Below are 13,536 nucleotides of genomic sequence, written 5' to 3' on the forward strand. Positions count from 1 at the left end.
CCAGGAGGGGCAGAGAGAAATTCCCAGTATGCTTACAGTCAGTAAAGAAGACATGGGCAGCTCGATACTTGGCATTCGGTGGTTCCTTGAAATCACCAATGAGAGACTCAACAGACTAGGAGAAAGAAGAATAAGTAAAAACAGTCAGTTTTAGATGCTTGCTAGTTCTGCTCAAAGTTCAAACCTTGGTTTGTATGAAAACAATTTTTCCCAAGTTAGTTTGCTTGGTGAGCCCCCTTTATAAAGTCATTCTCCTGACTCCCTGATCCTGCCCCACTGACCACTATTATAACAAGGCTTGACTTGCTTAAAATGAGGTTGGGAAGTTCTGTCTTTGGGTAGGAGAATTGGCCAATACAGTTTTGTCCCAAAATACAACCCTACTGGTTTCATTTGAAATATTAGTACATCCATATCCCACCTTTTCTTCAAGGAGTTCAAGGTGGCATACTTTATTCTTGCTCCTCTCCATTTTATTCTTGCAACAACCCCATAAGGTAAGCTAGGCTGAGAGAGAGTGCCCAGCTGGGCCCAAGGATACCCAGTGGGCTTCATATGCCTGAGTGGCGATTCGAACCCTGGGCCCCCAGATTCTAGTTCAACATTCTCACCCCCTCACTGCACCAGCTCTATTTAAGTCATTCCTTGAATGGCCATCAGCTGCAGAGTCCAGGGTAGAGTACAAAACTGTGAGGACAATTCACATGACATGCAATATATTTAAACAAACAGCGTAATATAGAGAACAAATTAGGGTAAAAAAACATTTCTGACTAGAAGTCTGTCTAAATGAAGGAAGTCTTGACCAGGCACCAAAAAATATTGCAGCATTCGTGCCAGATGTGTCTTCTTAGGGCGGGCATTCCAGAATAGCCAACCCCCTTAGCAATTTCAGAGGCATGCTACCTCATAAGAAAAGCCATACTGGATCAGGTGAATGACCCATCTAGCTCTGCATCTTCTTCTTATAGCGGCAAATCAATGCCCCAAATGGTGTTAGGATATTGATGTTCCATTCCACCTTTAGAACAGGCATGTGGAGTTGTTTTATGTCACATGTCTGTTTACTTCCAGCACAGCCTGATGGGAACTTCCGTTGTGTATAGCTTTTGCTTATATTTCCTGCTCTTGGACATGAAAGAGAGCAGATATGTTTTCTTTGTCCTGAACTATGCTGAATAAACTGCTTGTAAATATGCTTTACATATGCCTCTGTCCGCCACTTCTGTTGCGTGTTATTCACTCTGCTGATTAAGGTGTGTTCAAGCTTCTGAAGGCTTCTGAAGCTGTGTGCCTCTGTTTTGATGCTGTTCCAAAGACCGGAGTTCACCCGGCTGCCGCCCGGTGGGCTGGAGCTAGCTGGGGGCCTGCAACATGCCCCCGTTCCCTTGGACACATCCCAATCATGGGAAGCTGGCAAGCAGAACCTGAGCACAGCAATGTCCAAGAAAGTAGGATTCAGAGGCATTCTGCTTCTGACAATGGAGGAAGAACATAAGCCATCACAGCCAGTAGCCATTGATAGCCTTGCCCTCCATGAATTTGTCTAATCCTCTTTTAAAGCCATTCAAGTTGATGGCCATCACTACCTCTTGCAGGAGCGAGTTCCACAGTTTAACTATGCACAGTGTAATAATGAAACACTTGATTCCTCCAACATTCAGCTTCACTAGATGTCCTTGAGTTTTAGAGTTATGCAAGAGCGAGAGAGAGAAACTTTCCTCTCTCCACTTTCTCCACACCAGGCAGAATTTTATACACTTCTATCATGCTTCTATCACGCTTACTTTCTCTGATGGGGTGATGAGGTACACAGCCTCCAGGCTGGGCAGTGGCTCCCGGCGCTTGTTGATGTCTTCCACAACTGCAAAAGGCAACGCAACAGAGATTTTCATCAGGGAGGAAAATATGGCAGATTCAAGGTGGTTACCAAGCCCTGCAACTAGTTATTGCTCCATTCTCAGAGATCAATAGCCTACAATTCAATCAGTCCATGTGAGAAGTTAGCTTTCCCCTTGGAATACCACCACCACCTCCAACAACACAGCCAATACTCAAAATAAAATGGACTTGGGTGGCTGTTGTGCCTCTGACTTACTAAATGAAGCCACCACCCAGGTACACAAGTAGTGATGTATTCAGGCCCTAAGATGTGGAAGAGTGAGGCAGCTGCCTCAGGCAGCAGATGCTGAGATGGGGGAAGGGCCAGAGCTATGAGTGCCATGTGCCCTGCCCCCCCCCACTAACCTGCTGCCCACTAGTGAAGTGAAATACATTGTTCTTTCACTAGTATTGGTATAAGTTTCAACTACCAGTCCAATTGGCCTCAGTATGAATGAGGAGTTTTTTAACCATTGTATGCTCCAAAACTAAACATTTAGGAATGCTGAAAACACCTCAGTTTCAAGAGAACAGGGCTTCACATACAATGAAACTTCACAGAAACACAGCTTAAGTCCAAAAGAAGATGTTTGATAACTGCCTCTGAGAGGAGATTGGCACCCAGGGCACTTGCTCAGAAATCCAAGTTTGCCCATGGGCTGTTTGTGTTTTTGTCATTGATGTTTTGTAATATGGTTCTACACCGCCCTGAGAGCTTTTGATAAGAGGCAGTATATAAACTGAAATCATCATCCTGGCAACCCATATTCCAGGCAAACTAGGTGGTATCCAGGTTTGGTTCTATCCAGACAATGAGGGTGAGGTGGCTGGAGAAAGGGGGTGGGGGAGGTCCTGAACAATGCACTCACTTGTTATGCCCTCAGTCATGATATCAGTCATTTTGCAGCAGGAAGAAAGCATACGCATACTCAGCTGATCCACCACCAGCACCTGGGAGAGAAGGAGAAAGAAGTCATGCAAAAGTTGCCACCGACTTGGCTTGGGGTTGAACTAAAACTGTCCTGCATATGAGCTTCTTCTTCCCCATTATCATCACCACCACCATCATCATCACTTACCTGCCCTTCACCATAAGGTCCTAGAGTGGGGTAACAGCAATTTAAAGACACAATCAAAATCAGTTTAAAGTGAATTACAGTCAAGAGAATATGGTGGATCCAAAAATCTGTATCTCATGTGCCCAAGGTTCAGGTAAAAAGGCTAGTCTTCAGCTTACTGTACAACAGTTAACTGTAGCTAACTGTAGTTAAAACAAACAAGGCACATGTAACTTCCACATGTCTGGACAGGCTTGCCTAAATGTTCTAAGCAGGCACTGAGATACAGTGAAGGCACCTGCCTCATGTCAACAGACAGGGAGCTCCAAAGTGTAGGTACTGTCACACAAAAGACTGTTTTCTTACAAGTGCGGAATGAGGGTCATGTGGTGTCTGTAAGAGTGACAGTTCCTCAGATCAAGGTGGTTGAGCAGGAATGTGTGTTGGGTAAGGTGATCCTGCAGATAAACTGGTCCCAAGCAGAGGTGTTATATGCTAGCAGGGTCTCACTCCTGTAAGCAATCACACTGCAGCATTTTGCACTAGTTGTAGATTCTGCACTGCAGTAATCCAACCCTGAAGTCACCAGTGACTGAACTACGGTGGTCAAGCTCTCCAGGTTCAGAGGAACAGTTGCAGCTATTGCACCAGTTGCAGTTGGAAAAGGCACCTCTAGTCACTGAGGCTATCTGGGCTTGCAGTGACAAATCTGGATGTAGAAGAACCCCCAAACTGCATACCTGCTCCTTCAGGAGGAGTACAATCCTATTCAAAGCAGACAACTGACTCATACTTGGTAAGCATTCATCCACAGTGCCTCCACCTTGCTAGGATTTAACCCAATTTCCTTACCTCATCCATCCCACCAATGCATTCAGGCACCAGTACAGGGCCCCATAGACTCTCCTTATTCAGAGGTTTAGATAGAAACAGAGGTGAGTGTGATAACAATACTGATGGCATCTTGCTTCCAAATTACTTAAGGACTGCTTCTAGTGGCTTCAGGTATTATTCACCCCATAGCAGAACCAGTGAAAAACACTCTCCCAGTGTTACTCTCTGGACTCAGACCCACAGGTAGGACCAAAACTGTTGTAACACAGTTCCTCCAATTCCCATTCCATGGAGCTGGTTCAGAGGATGCCATGGTCAACAGCAATGAGTGATCGAGAAGCAGGAGCAAGGTCACACTCCTTTTGTCTCATTGTCTGTAAAAGTCATCCATTACAGTGACCAAGGACAACTCAACCCAGACTGGAATGGATCTAAATAACCAGTGTCATCCAAGAATGCTTGCAGCTGCCCCACTGCAACTCTCTCCACTACCTTTCCCAAGAAGGGAGAATTTGTGACTCGTGGATTCCAGTCCAACAGTTCCAAAGTTGCTTTTCTTAGGAGAGACCACACCACCACTTCTTTCAAGGCAGCAGTCACCACTCCCTCATGCAAGGAAGTATGTGTACCACACTCTGGACCCAACCAATCAAACCCTCTCTATTAGATTTAGTATTCCAGGAGGGACAGGGTCAAGAGGGCATGTAGTCGGGCGTACAGCTGCAAGCACCTTGTCCACATCAGCAGTCTGCATTGGCTGAAACTGATCCCACAACACATCACCTACTATGGCACAGGATGCTTCATCTGGAACAGCAGTAACTGCTGAGTTGAGGGTTCCAGTGGAACTCACATGAGCCCAGTTTTGAAAGACCATCTCCATCCCTCCTGACCTTCTCAGGTGTTAAGATCTGTGTGAAGCTCTCTAGGTAGGTCTGCCAACCTCAGAGGTGCAGAGAATGGTGGCCCAGGAGGAAGAGGACTTCTGGGCAACAGCCCCTAAATTGTGGAACTCCCTCGCCACAGAGGTGCACCTGGCATTTTCCCTGTACAGCTTTCCCTGTATGTTAAAATGAACCTCATTACCACGGTCTTTGCTGTGGTATTTGTTTTGTGGGACCCACCTCTGCTGCTGAAGTTGTATTCTTCTGTTCCACTTGGAATGGTTTCAGTTGTTTTATAGTTAAACCGGTTTTATCTGTATGCTGCATTATTATTCTTTATTTCATTTATGAATTGCTTCTCCTGAGGCATCTCAAAATGTTTTACAATGCAATAAAAACATATATGAAGCAAAGGCACACAAAAAAGTCTGAATAACTGAAGATATAATAAAGATTTAATTTATATTTTTAAAAGTACTTATAACCAACCCACAGACCTTATGGTGAAGGACAGGTAGGAAATCTCAATAAACAAATAAATAAATAAAATTGAAGAGGTTTCTCTGGATGCAAAATCCTGAATCATATCTTGGGCTTCTGTGACAAATGCTACAAAACATGCACACCCTGAGCCTACCAAGACGTCACAGTGAACTAATCCTTCTCTGGAAAAGTGGGGCAAGGCAGCAGATGGCTAGCTGGAATTGGTTATAACTGTGTACATACACACATAAGCACACTAATTTCTACTAACTCACAATCTGTCAAGATCAAGCCTCTCACCTTCCATTCCCCCTTCTTCTTCACCTTTTTGATCACATCAGCCATAATTTCTAGAAGGAAGGAAGAAAGAAAGAAAACAAGATCAGAAAATAGAAGTGTTATGCTACACACTGCCCCAAGGTCCTATGGCTGAGATCGTCTCCTTTTCTACCACCTTAGAATGTCTCACTGAGAAAGGCTTACTCTGTTATTTACCGTATTTTCTATTTTTACTACACAAGCATCAATAGCTATGAGCCATGACAGCCATGTTCTACCTCCACTGCAGGAGGCAGTATGCCTCTGAATACCAGTTGCTAGGAATCATAGGCAGGAATGGTGCTGTTGCATTTAGGTCCTGCCTGTGGGCTTCTTGGAGGCATCTGGCTGGCGCCCATGAGAATAGGATGCTGAACTAGATGAACCACTGGCCTGATGCAGCAGCCAGGCTCTTATGTCCTGCCTTCTTTGATGGAGGGAATACTCATCTGGAAATCTCAGGTGGGAAGAGTACTACTGTGCTTGTTGGCCCTTGTGTTGGACTAGATGGGTCACTGAGCAGATCCATTAGGGCTCTTCCTATGTTCAACTGACACTCTGCCTTCTCCCTGCCCTTAAAATTTTATTTTTGTAATGAGAAGAAAGGTAACAGCAGCAAGGAGGCAAAAGTGAAAATGATAGGGAGGAGTAAGAGGATTCCCTCCTCCAAAGTACCTCCCCTCCCTATATCTGGATTCTAAGACACTCTTCCCAACAAATGCACAATTGAGTGTTGAGCTTACCCTTCCATGATTAGGAACAGAGGAAGCTGCCTTATAATGAGTCAATCAGGCCACTGGTTTATCTAGCTCAGGGGTAGGTAACCTAAGGCCCAGGGGCCAGATCTGGCCCAATCGCCTTCTCAATCCAGCCTGTGGATGGTCCGGGAATCAGCGTGTTTTTACATGAGTAGAATGTGTCCTTTTATTTAAAATGCATCTCTGGGTTATTTGGGGGGCATAGGAATTCGTTCATTTCTCCCAAAAAAATATAGTCTGGCCCACCACATGGTCTGAGGGATGGTGGACCGACCCACAGCTGAAAAAGGTTGCTGACCCCTGATCTAGCTCAGTATTGTCTACAAAGATTGGATGCAGTTCTCCAGGGTTTCAACCAGGAGACATTCCCAGCCCTACTTGGAGATGCCAGGGGTGGAACCTGTGACCTTTTACTTGTAAGGCATGTGCAGGTGCTCTACCACTGAGCTATGCCCTGTCCCCAATTGCAACTGTGGTGGCTAGGGTCATCTCCAGATTGAATCTCTCCTGCAAAATATCAGAATTTTATGTTTGCCCCCCCCATAAAAATCAATAAAAAATACTTAGGTAACTGAGGTTCTGGGTCCCCTAACAAAAATCCTGGCTACACCCCTGGGCAGTGGCATAGCGTGGGGGGTGCAGGGGGGGCCGGCCGCACCGGGCGCAACATCTGGGGTTAGGGCAAATCCACAGGTTAGGGGGCGCAAATCCACGGGTTAGGGGGCGCAAATCCACAGGTTAGGGGGCGCAAATTACTTGCCTTGCCCCGGGTGCTGACAACCCACGCTACGCCACTGCCCCTGGGAGAAAGCAACACGTCAAAGAAAAACATTCTCTTCTACCCTTCTCTACCGACATGCTGGCTAGAATTCTTAGAACAGGGAGAAGCAACTAAGAAATGAAGGAATTGAAACAACCAAACGAAAAACTGGAAAGGGTTCACAGTAGTGCACCTCAACATGCATAAAACCTCCTCGCTCACAGCACACACACACAGAGGCATCAGTCCCTCAATTCACTTGCCTTCTCTGCAAGGAGCTGATAATCTGACACACAGAGAGAGAGACATTAGAACCTTATTTAGAAACAAGAAACAAGCAGCTTGAGGTGATGCCTTGTAATCCCCATGCTAAATCGCATTTGGCAACCCTTTTATGGATGGTTTACACTAAGCGGAAGGGACGTCACACAGGACCCCCATATACACAAGTCACCTACCGTTTTCACCCTCTGCATGTGCTGAGATGTGGACAGTTGCTCCTAGGGACACAGGAAGCTGCCTTATACCAATCCAGACCATTTGTCTATGTAGCTCAGTATTGTCTACACTGACTAGCAGCAGCTCTCCAGGGTTTCTGGCAGCAGACACTCCCAGACCTACTTGGAGATGCCAGGGATTGAAGCTGAGACAATTGTCCATGCAAAGCAGGTACTCTGCCACTGAGTTACGGCCCTTCTCTAATATAGCCCTACCCCTTCCTCCTGAAATACTGTATATAGAAAGATATATATATATTGTTCTTGTAAGGATGATTTGAGTGGTAAGCAAACAGATGTTAGTCATCCATACAGAGTCTTCTGGAAAGACTCAGGCAGAGAGTGATTGGTCATCCATTTGGATTCTTCTGGTACACTGCTTGTTGAATAAACATACGCAAATTTATTGGTTGATAACATGATAGATAGATAAGGATATGTATAACATTATAACATGCAGAGAATAATATGTGCAGAGAAATCAGAGAGAGAGGAGCTGAGAAGTCCCTGGTAGGAGGGGGGGAGGGAGGGATGGAAGGGGGGTGGGAAAAAAGGGGGAAATAATGTATGTGAATATACGGTTTGATAATTTGTTATGTTGAAATTGATTAATAAAAATATTTTTAAAAAGAAAACTGCTTGCAAAAATGTGCAAGTTAGAAATTTGCACTGAAACGTTGACTAACTTTCATGAACATATGCCACTAAAAAATAATAATCACAAACTGTTGCAGAAATGTGGAAAACTGAACTTGAGAAACAGAGGGGGAACAAAACTGACAGGCCAATCCCTACCAAAAAAAGTGCACAGCAAATGTGCAGGAGTAAATACATTTTTTTCCATCTCACTTTTTAAAAAGCGAAGGTCTTTTTCTTTCAACAAATAGCTTATGAGACAAAAGGAGGAAACACACACACACACACACACACACACACACACACACACTGCTGCACACACCCCTTTCTGCAGAAAGCATAGGGGAAGTTTCCAGAGTAACAAGGCATTGCAAACCTTCTGCTTACATAATCTGGCTCAGCAAAAAGAAAAACCAAGCCCGTAGTTTGCACAGAATTATCTCCCCCACCCTATGATCTGCACCAAACCGCAGCCTATTGTCAGCTTCCCCTTTTCTAGGCATGGGCTGCACAGGCAACAGCAGCAGGAGGGAAGAGGAGATCACACCACTTCGAGATTATAGTGGGGGGGACACACACAATTTTTGAACGACTCCTTCATGTTTGTTTTTAAATCTCCTTATGAATAGAACACACTTCCAGCTTCAGACCCCTACAGCTGGGCATGGTACAGTCCTTTCTACCAGTGGTGTAGCGTGGGTTGTCAGCACCCGGGGCATGGCAAGTAATTTGCACCCCCTAACCCGTGGATTTGCGCCCCCTAACCCTAACCCCCAGATGTTGCGCCCGGTGCAGCCGGCCCCCCTGCACCCCCACGCTACGCCACTGCTTTCTACCACTCTTGGACTCTACCACCCCATTTGTGCTGTGTGTCTATTTTTAACCTCTAATGAAGCAAGGCAAGGGCAATATTTTTTAAAAACAACAACAACAACAACAACAACAACACCATACACACAGGTTTATTTCTGCTTCAGCAGCTCCTGTTGTGTTTCAAGATGTACAAAAGTGAGAGGACTACAGCTCTCCCAGTAATCTTCCTAGAGAGGGAAGAGGCCATAGCTGAGTGGTACAGAATCAGTTCCCTCTGCACATCAAGTTTCGAGTTCAGTTGCTGGCATCTAAAGTTGAAAGGCAGCAGGTGATGTGAAAGCCACGCCCAGTACCTTGGAGAGCTGCTGCCTTGCGATCTACTTTAAGAAGGACCCCGCTAGAGCAGGCCAGTGGCCCATTTAGTCCAGCATCCTGTTCCCAAAGTGGCCAACCATAATGCCCCAAAGGGAAATCCACAAGTAGGACCCAACACAAGAGCTCTCCCCACTTGTTATTCTTAGCAACTGGTCTTAAGAAGCATACACCGCCTGCTTTAGTGGGTATTTAGGTAGAGCATATTCATTCCTTCTGATAACAACAACATCCTTTATACCCTGCCCATCTGGCTGGGTTTCTTCAGCCACTCTGGGTGGCTTCCAGCAAAATATAAAAACATAATAAAACGTCAAACATTTAAAAACTTCCTAATAGAGGGCTGCCCTCAGATGTCTTCTAAAAGTTGTGTAGTCATTTATCTCCGTGACATCTGATGGGAGGGAGTGCACCACTGCTGATGAGGCCCTCTGCATGGTTCCCTTAGTTCACTTCTTGCAGTGAGGGAACCGCCAATTCCCATCCACCAATACCTCCTGGCAGTGATCAATACCTCCAAGGAATGACACTTTTAGCTCCCCTTAGGCAGCACAGAGCAGACCATACAAAGTGAGATCAAGCTTCGAGATTCTTCAGCCGGATGACTTGTGCAAGCAAGCTAAGCCACAGGAAGGTGTCTTTGTTTCCCCCCCCCCCAAAAAAAGTGTCATCTTAAGGACATAGAAGGAGTCCTGCTGGATCAGGCCAAAGGTTCAGCATCCTGCTCTCACAGTTGCCAGCCTGGCACCCCAGTGAGAAGCCCGAAAGCTGAACCAGTTTGCAACAGCAATTCCCTACTTGTGATTTCCCAGAACTGGTCTTCAGAGGCATATAGTGCCTGCAACAGTGCAGGAAGAACATATCCATCATATCTAATAGCCTGGTCCTCCATTTGTCTAATGCTCTTTTGAAGCCCACTGAATCAGTGGCCACTGCTATTTCTTGCAGGTGTATATTTCATTGTTTAACCATGTGAAAATAGAGGTCAGAGCTCTATTTCAAAGGCTGCCCGGTACAAGTCTGCTTTAGAGATTGTAAAAAGAACACTGAAAGAACTATGAGCACTTGGCCACCAGGCTGAGCAGGCATAGAGGTCCTGCCTTTCCATTTAAATAACAGCCACCATTTCTGAACTTGCCCATTTACATAGCAGTTAAAGGTTCTCTCTCTCCCTCCCTTAAATTTAAAGTTTTCTGCAGTTATTATTATTTATTTGGGTGATGGGTGTGTTATTTTGGAGGTGTGTGAAGTGGCTAACCTCCCCATCCTTCGGCAGCAAAGCACAATTTGGCCCTCTCAGCCATTTCTTGTGCCAAGCTCTTGATCCTCAGAACTGCATTGCAGCATTGCTCAGGACACACATTCACACTCTCTCCCTCTCCTCTCTGCTTTCAGCTCAGGAAATCTAATAAGAAGGAAAGGAGGGAAAGGAGGTTTCAAGGGGACACACAGAGGGGACATTTCTCTGGAAACTGGGTGTGTGGGGGTGCTTCCTTTAAAACACTCCACATAGACAAGAATGGGACTTTCCAGTTTCCCTATACAGTACTGGAGAGTTCTTTGTTTTGGCTTTTTTCCGGGGGGGAAATGCAAAAAGGTATGTGGGTTGGAGAATAACATTGTCTCAAAAACATGGAAGAATAACAACATGAGTTTGCTAGGAAGGAGAGAAAGGAGAGAGAGGAGAGAGGTGAGCAACCAGATCAATAAAGGACAACACCCAGAAGGAAGGATAAAAATGGACACCGTCACCATGACATTGCTAAAATAGCATGCTGGGAAAAAATATGTGCTTGACCTGATAGCGGGACTTGTTCCTCAGATAAAGGACACCCTTTGCTTTAGGCGATACTGGAATACATTTTAGTAGTATTTTTTAAAGGCACTATAGGCTCATCCGGACTTCCTTTTGCACTGGGCTTTCCAACATAGGCCCACGCTTTAAAGCCCAGACCAGTGCCTAGAAACACGGCACAAAATGAAGTCTGGAAGAGACCTATGTCTCTATTACCAATATGTAAAACAGAAGTAACAAGTGAGAGTTGCAACAAAATGTTACAGTGTAGGGTACTCCTGTTCAGAGTGATAGTCAGAGAGCTATCTTTTCCAAGATACTCCATTCCTGACCTCCCCTCCCACATTTTCTGTTTCCCTACCCCAACAGGCCCTCGGCATCCAGTGGCCACCAAGCACACGGGTTGGCAGAGGGTATTTTCCTAGTGTCTGCAAAGCTTGAGGTTCCACACAGTAATGTGAATACAGCCACTTTTTTCTCAGTAGCCTGTTTTTGGCTACAGTCCTATCAGCACCAAGTAGCCCATTTTGCTAATAGAGCGATAGTACGTATTCAGGACAGCCAAAGAGACTATATTTTCCTCTGAAGATCATTGCACAAAAGCCTTAGATATTTTTGGTCCATTTATTTACAGATGTATAGCTTGAGCAGTATGATGGTAACATAGATGCAAGCATGCAGTCCAGCCCTCTCTCATGGCTGCTTTCCAGCAGATCTAAACAAACAAACAAACAAACAAACAAACAAACAAACAAACAGAAGTGTAGGATCCTTCTAGAGCTGTACCAGGGTCATAGCTTCGTGGCTTTGCATGTAGAATGTTCCAGCATCTTCAGTTAAAGCTGGGAGAGACTCCCTACCTGAAACCCAGAGAGGCCACTGTCAGCCTGTGTAGACAATACTAAGTTAGCAGGACCAATGGCCTAGTCAGTATAAGGCAGCTTCCTATGTTCCCCTCTCTTAAGGGAAGGGCCATAGTTCAGTGGCAGAGCATCTGCTATGCATGCAAAAGCTCCCAGTCTCCAGACAGGGCTCAAAATGACCCTTGCCTGAAACACAGGAAAGTCATCGTCAATCAGCGCAGGCAGTACTGAGCTAAATGCACCAGTGGCCTGATTCAGTATACGCCAGCTTCCTCTATTCCTATGTTCCACTTCAGGCCAATTCATTTGCCGAATTGGGGGGAAAGCCAACAACAATAATCCTCTTTGCTGCTGGAAAACAAGCACTTCAGGCTAGAAGTGTTCTTCCTGAGGTGCTAGCTTTCTGAGGGGTGGGGAAATAGCATCCCCTGAGTAGTTGCCATGTAGAAGACAGCAAAGCCAACCCACCAAATGCCATGGGATTGTTAGCGGGCAATGCATTAGACACTTTGAGAGGTCCTTGGAGGAAAAGCAAGCTATTAATAAATAAGAATCAGACTATCATGCCCATGCCATCTTAGGAAGCTGGCAGTCTTCTTATTCCTAGAATCAATGAAAAGAAAGAAGAACTGTGCCAGGTTGGTGACCTCCTAAGAGAATCAACAAACCCGTAGCAGCTTCCGCTACTGCTGATTCACCTTGGTGCTGGTCCAAATCCCTCAGCATCAGGGCTGTCGACAACAAACTCTGCATAACACAAATGTCTATGGGCAACATTTTATTTTACTCTTTAAAAAAGCCTCAATCTAGTTAGGGAGATTTGTAAGCAGATGCCCATAACTACCTTGGCAGAGAGACAGTGCTGTATATTAATGGTTAGACTGTCAGACTGAGTAGCTGGGAGACCAGGGGTCAAATCCCCCACTCAGCCACAAATCCCACTGGGTGACCTTGGGCCACAGTCACTACTACCTCTTAGACTAACTTCCCTCACAGGTTTGCTCTGAGGACAAAATGAGAAGAAGTGTGCATAGCACACCGAGCTCTTTGGAGAAAAGGCAGGATACAAATGCAATAATAAATACAGAAAGCAACACAGATTCAGGGCAAGGCTAAAAATTAACATGTGTGGTGGGACGGGAAGCACAAGCAGCACCCTTTGGGAAGTTTTTATTACAGGTGAAGGGAGTTTCTTCCCTTGCCACAGCCCCATCAAAAATCACCTTCATGAAGAGGCTATACAAATGTTCTCCGCATTTGGAATGGGCTCCCTCGCAGGGTGATGAACTCTCCATCATGGGAGGTTTCTGAGCAGAGGCTGGGTGGCCATCTGTCATGGATTCTTTAGCTGTGCTTCCTCCATTACAGGAGGTTGAACGCCTTGAGGTCTCTTCCAACCTTAAAATTCTATGATTTTATAAGTCGTGTGTCTTTGTTTCTCAGTTTTATCCTTTTGCATGGTTTTGTATGTATTGTGGTATTTTATGCATTGTGACTAGTTATTTTTATTGATCAGAGTTTAGTAATTATTTATTGTAATTGTTAAGAGTGAATTTCTGTTTATTATTTGCTGATGTCCGGGAG

At 45.3% G+C, this 13,536-nt stretch overlaps 1 protein-coding gene across 3 annotated transcripts in view; it reads right to left on the minus strand.

Annotated features, from left to right (window-relative positions):
* LOC308579019 (syntaxin-binding protein 1) overlaps positions 1 to 13,536 on the minus strand; it is a 66,333-nt gene that overhangs the window by 36,975 nt on the left and 15,822 nt on the right. For 2 of the 3 annotated variants that reach the window (XM_081179760.1, XM_081179761.1), the window contains exons 2-5: positions 5,441 to 5,490; positions 2,751 to 2,832; positions 1,788 to 1,864; positions 37 to 115 (exon numbers count right to left, since the gene is read on the minus strand). In XM_081179760.1, coding sequence (XP_081035886.1) covers positions 37 to 115; positions 1,788 to 1,864; positions 2,751 to 2,832; positions 5,441 to 5,490 — 288 coding nt within the window. The remainder of the gene's footprint in view (positions 1 to 36; positions 116 to 1,787; positions 1,865 to 2,750; positions 2,833 to 5,440; positions 5,491 to 13,536) is intronic. The other variant, XM_081179762.1, reaches the window with a different exon arrangement.

This window comes from Podarcis bocagei (assembly GCF_964188305.1).
Source record: "Podarcis bocagei genome assembly, chromosome: Z".
NCBI classification, from domain to species: Eukaryota; Metazoa; Chordata; class Lepidosauria; order Squamata; family Lacertidae; genus Podarcis; species Podarcis bocagei.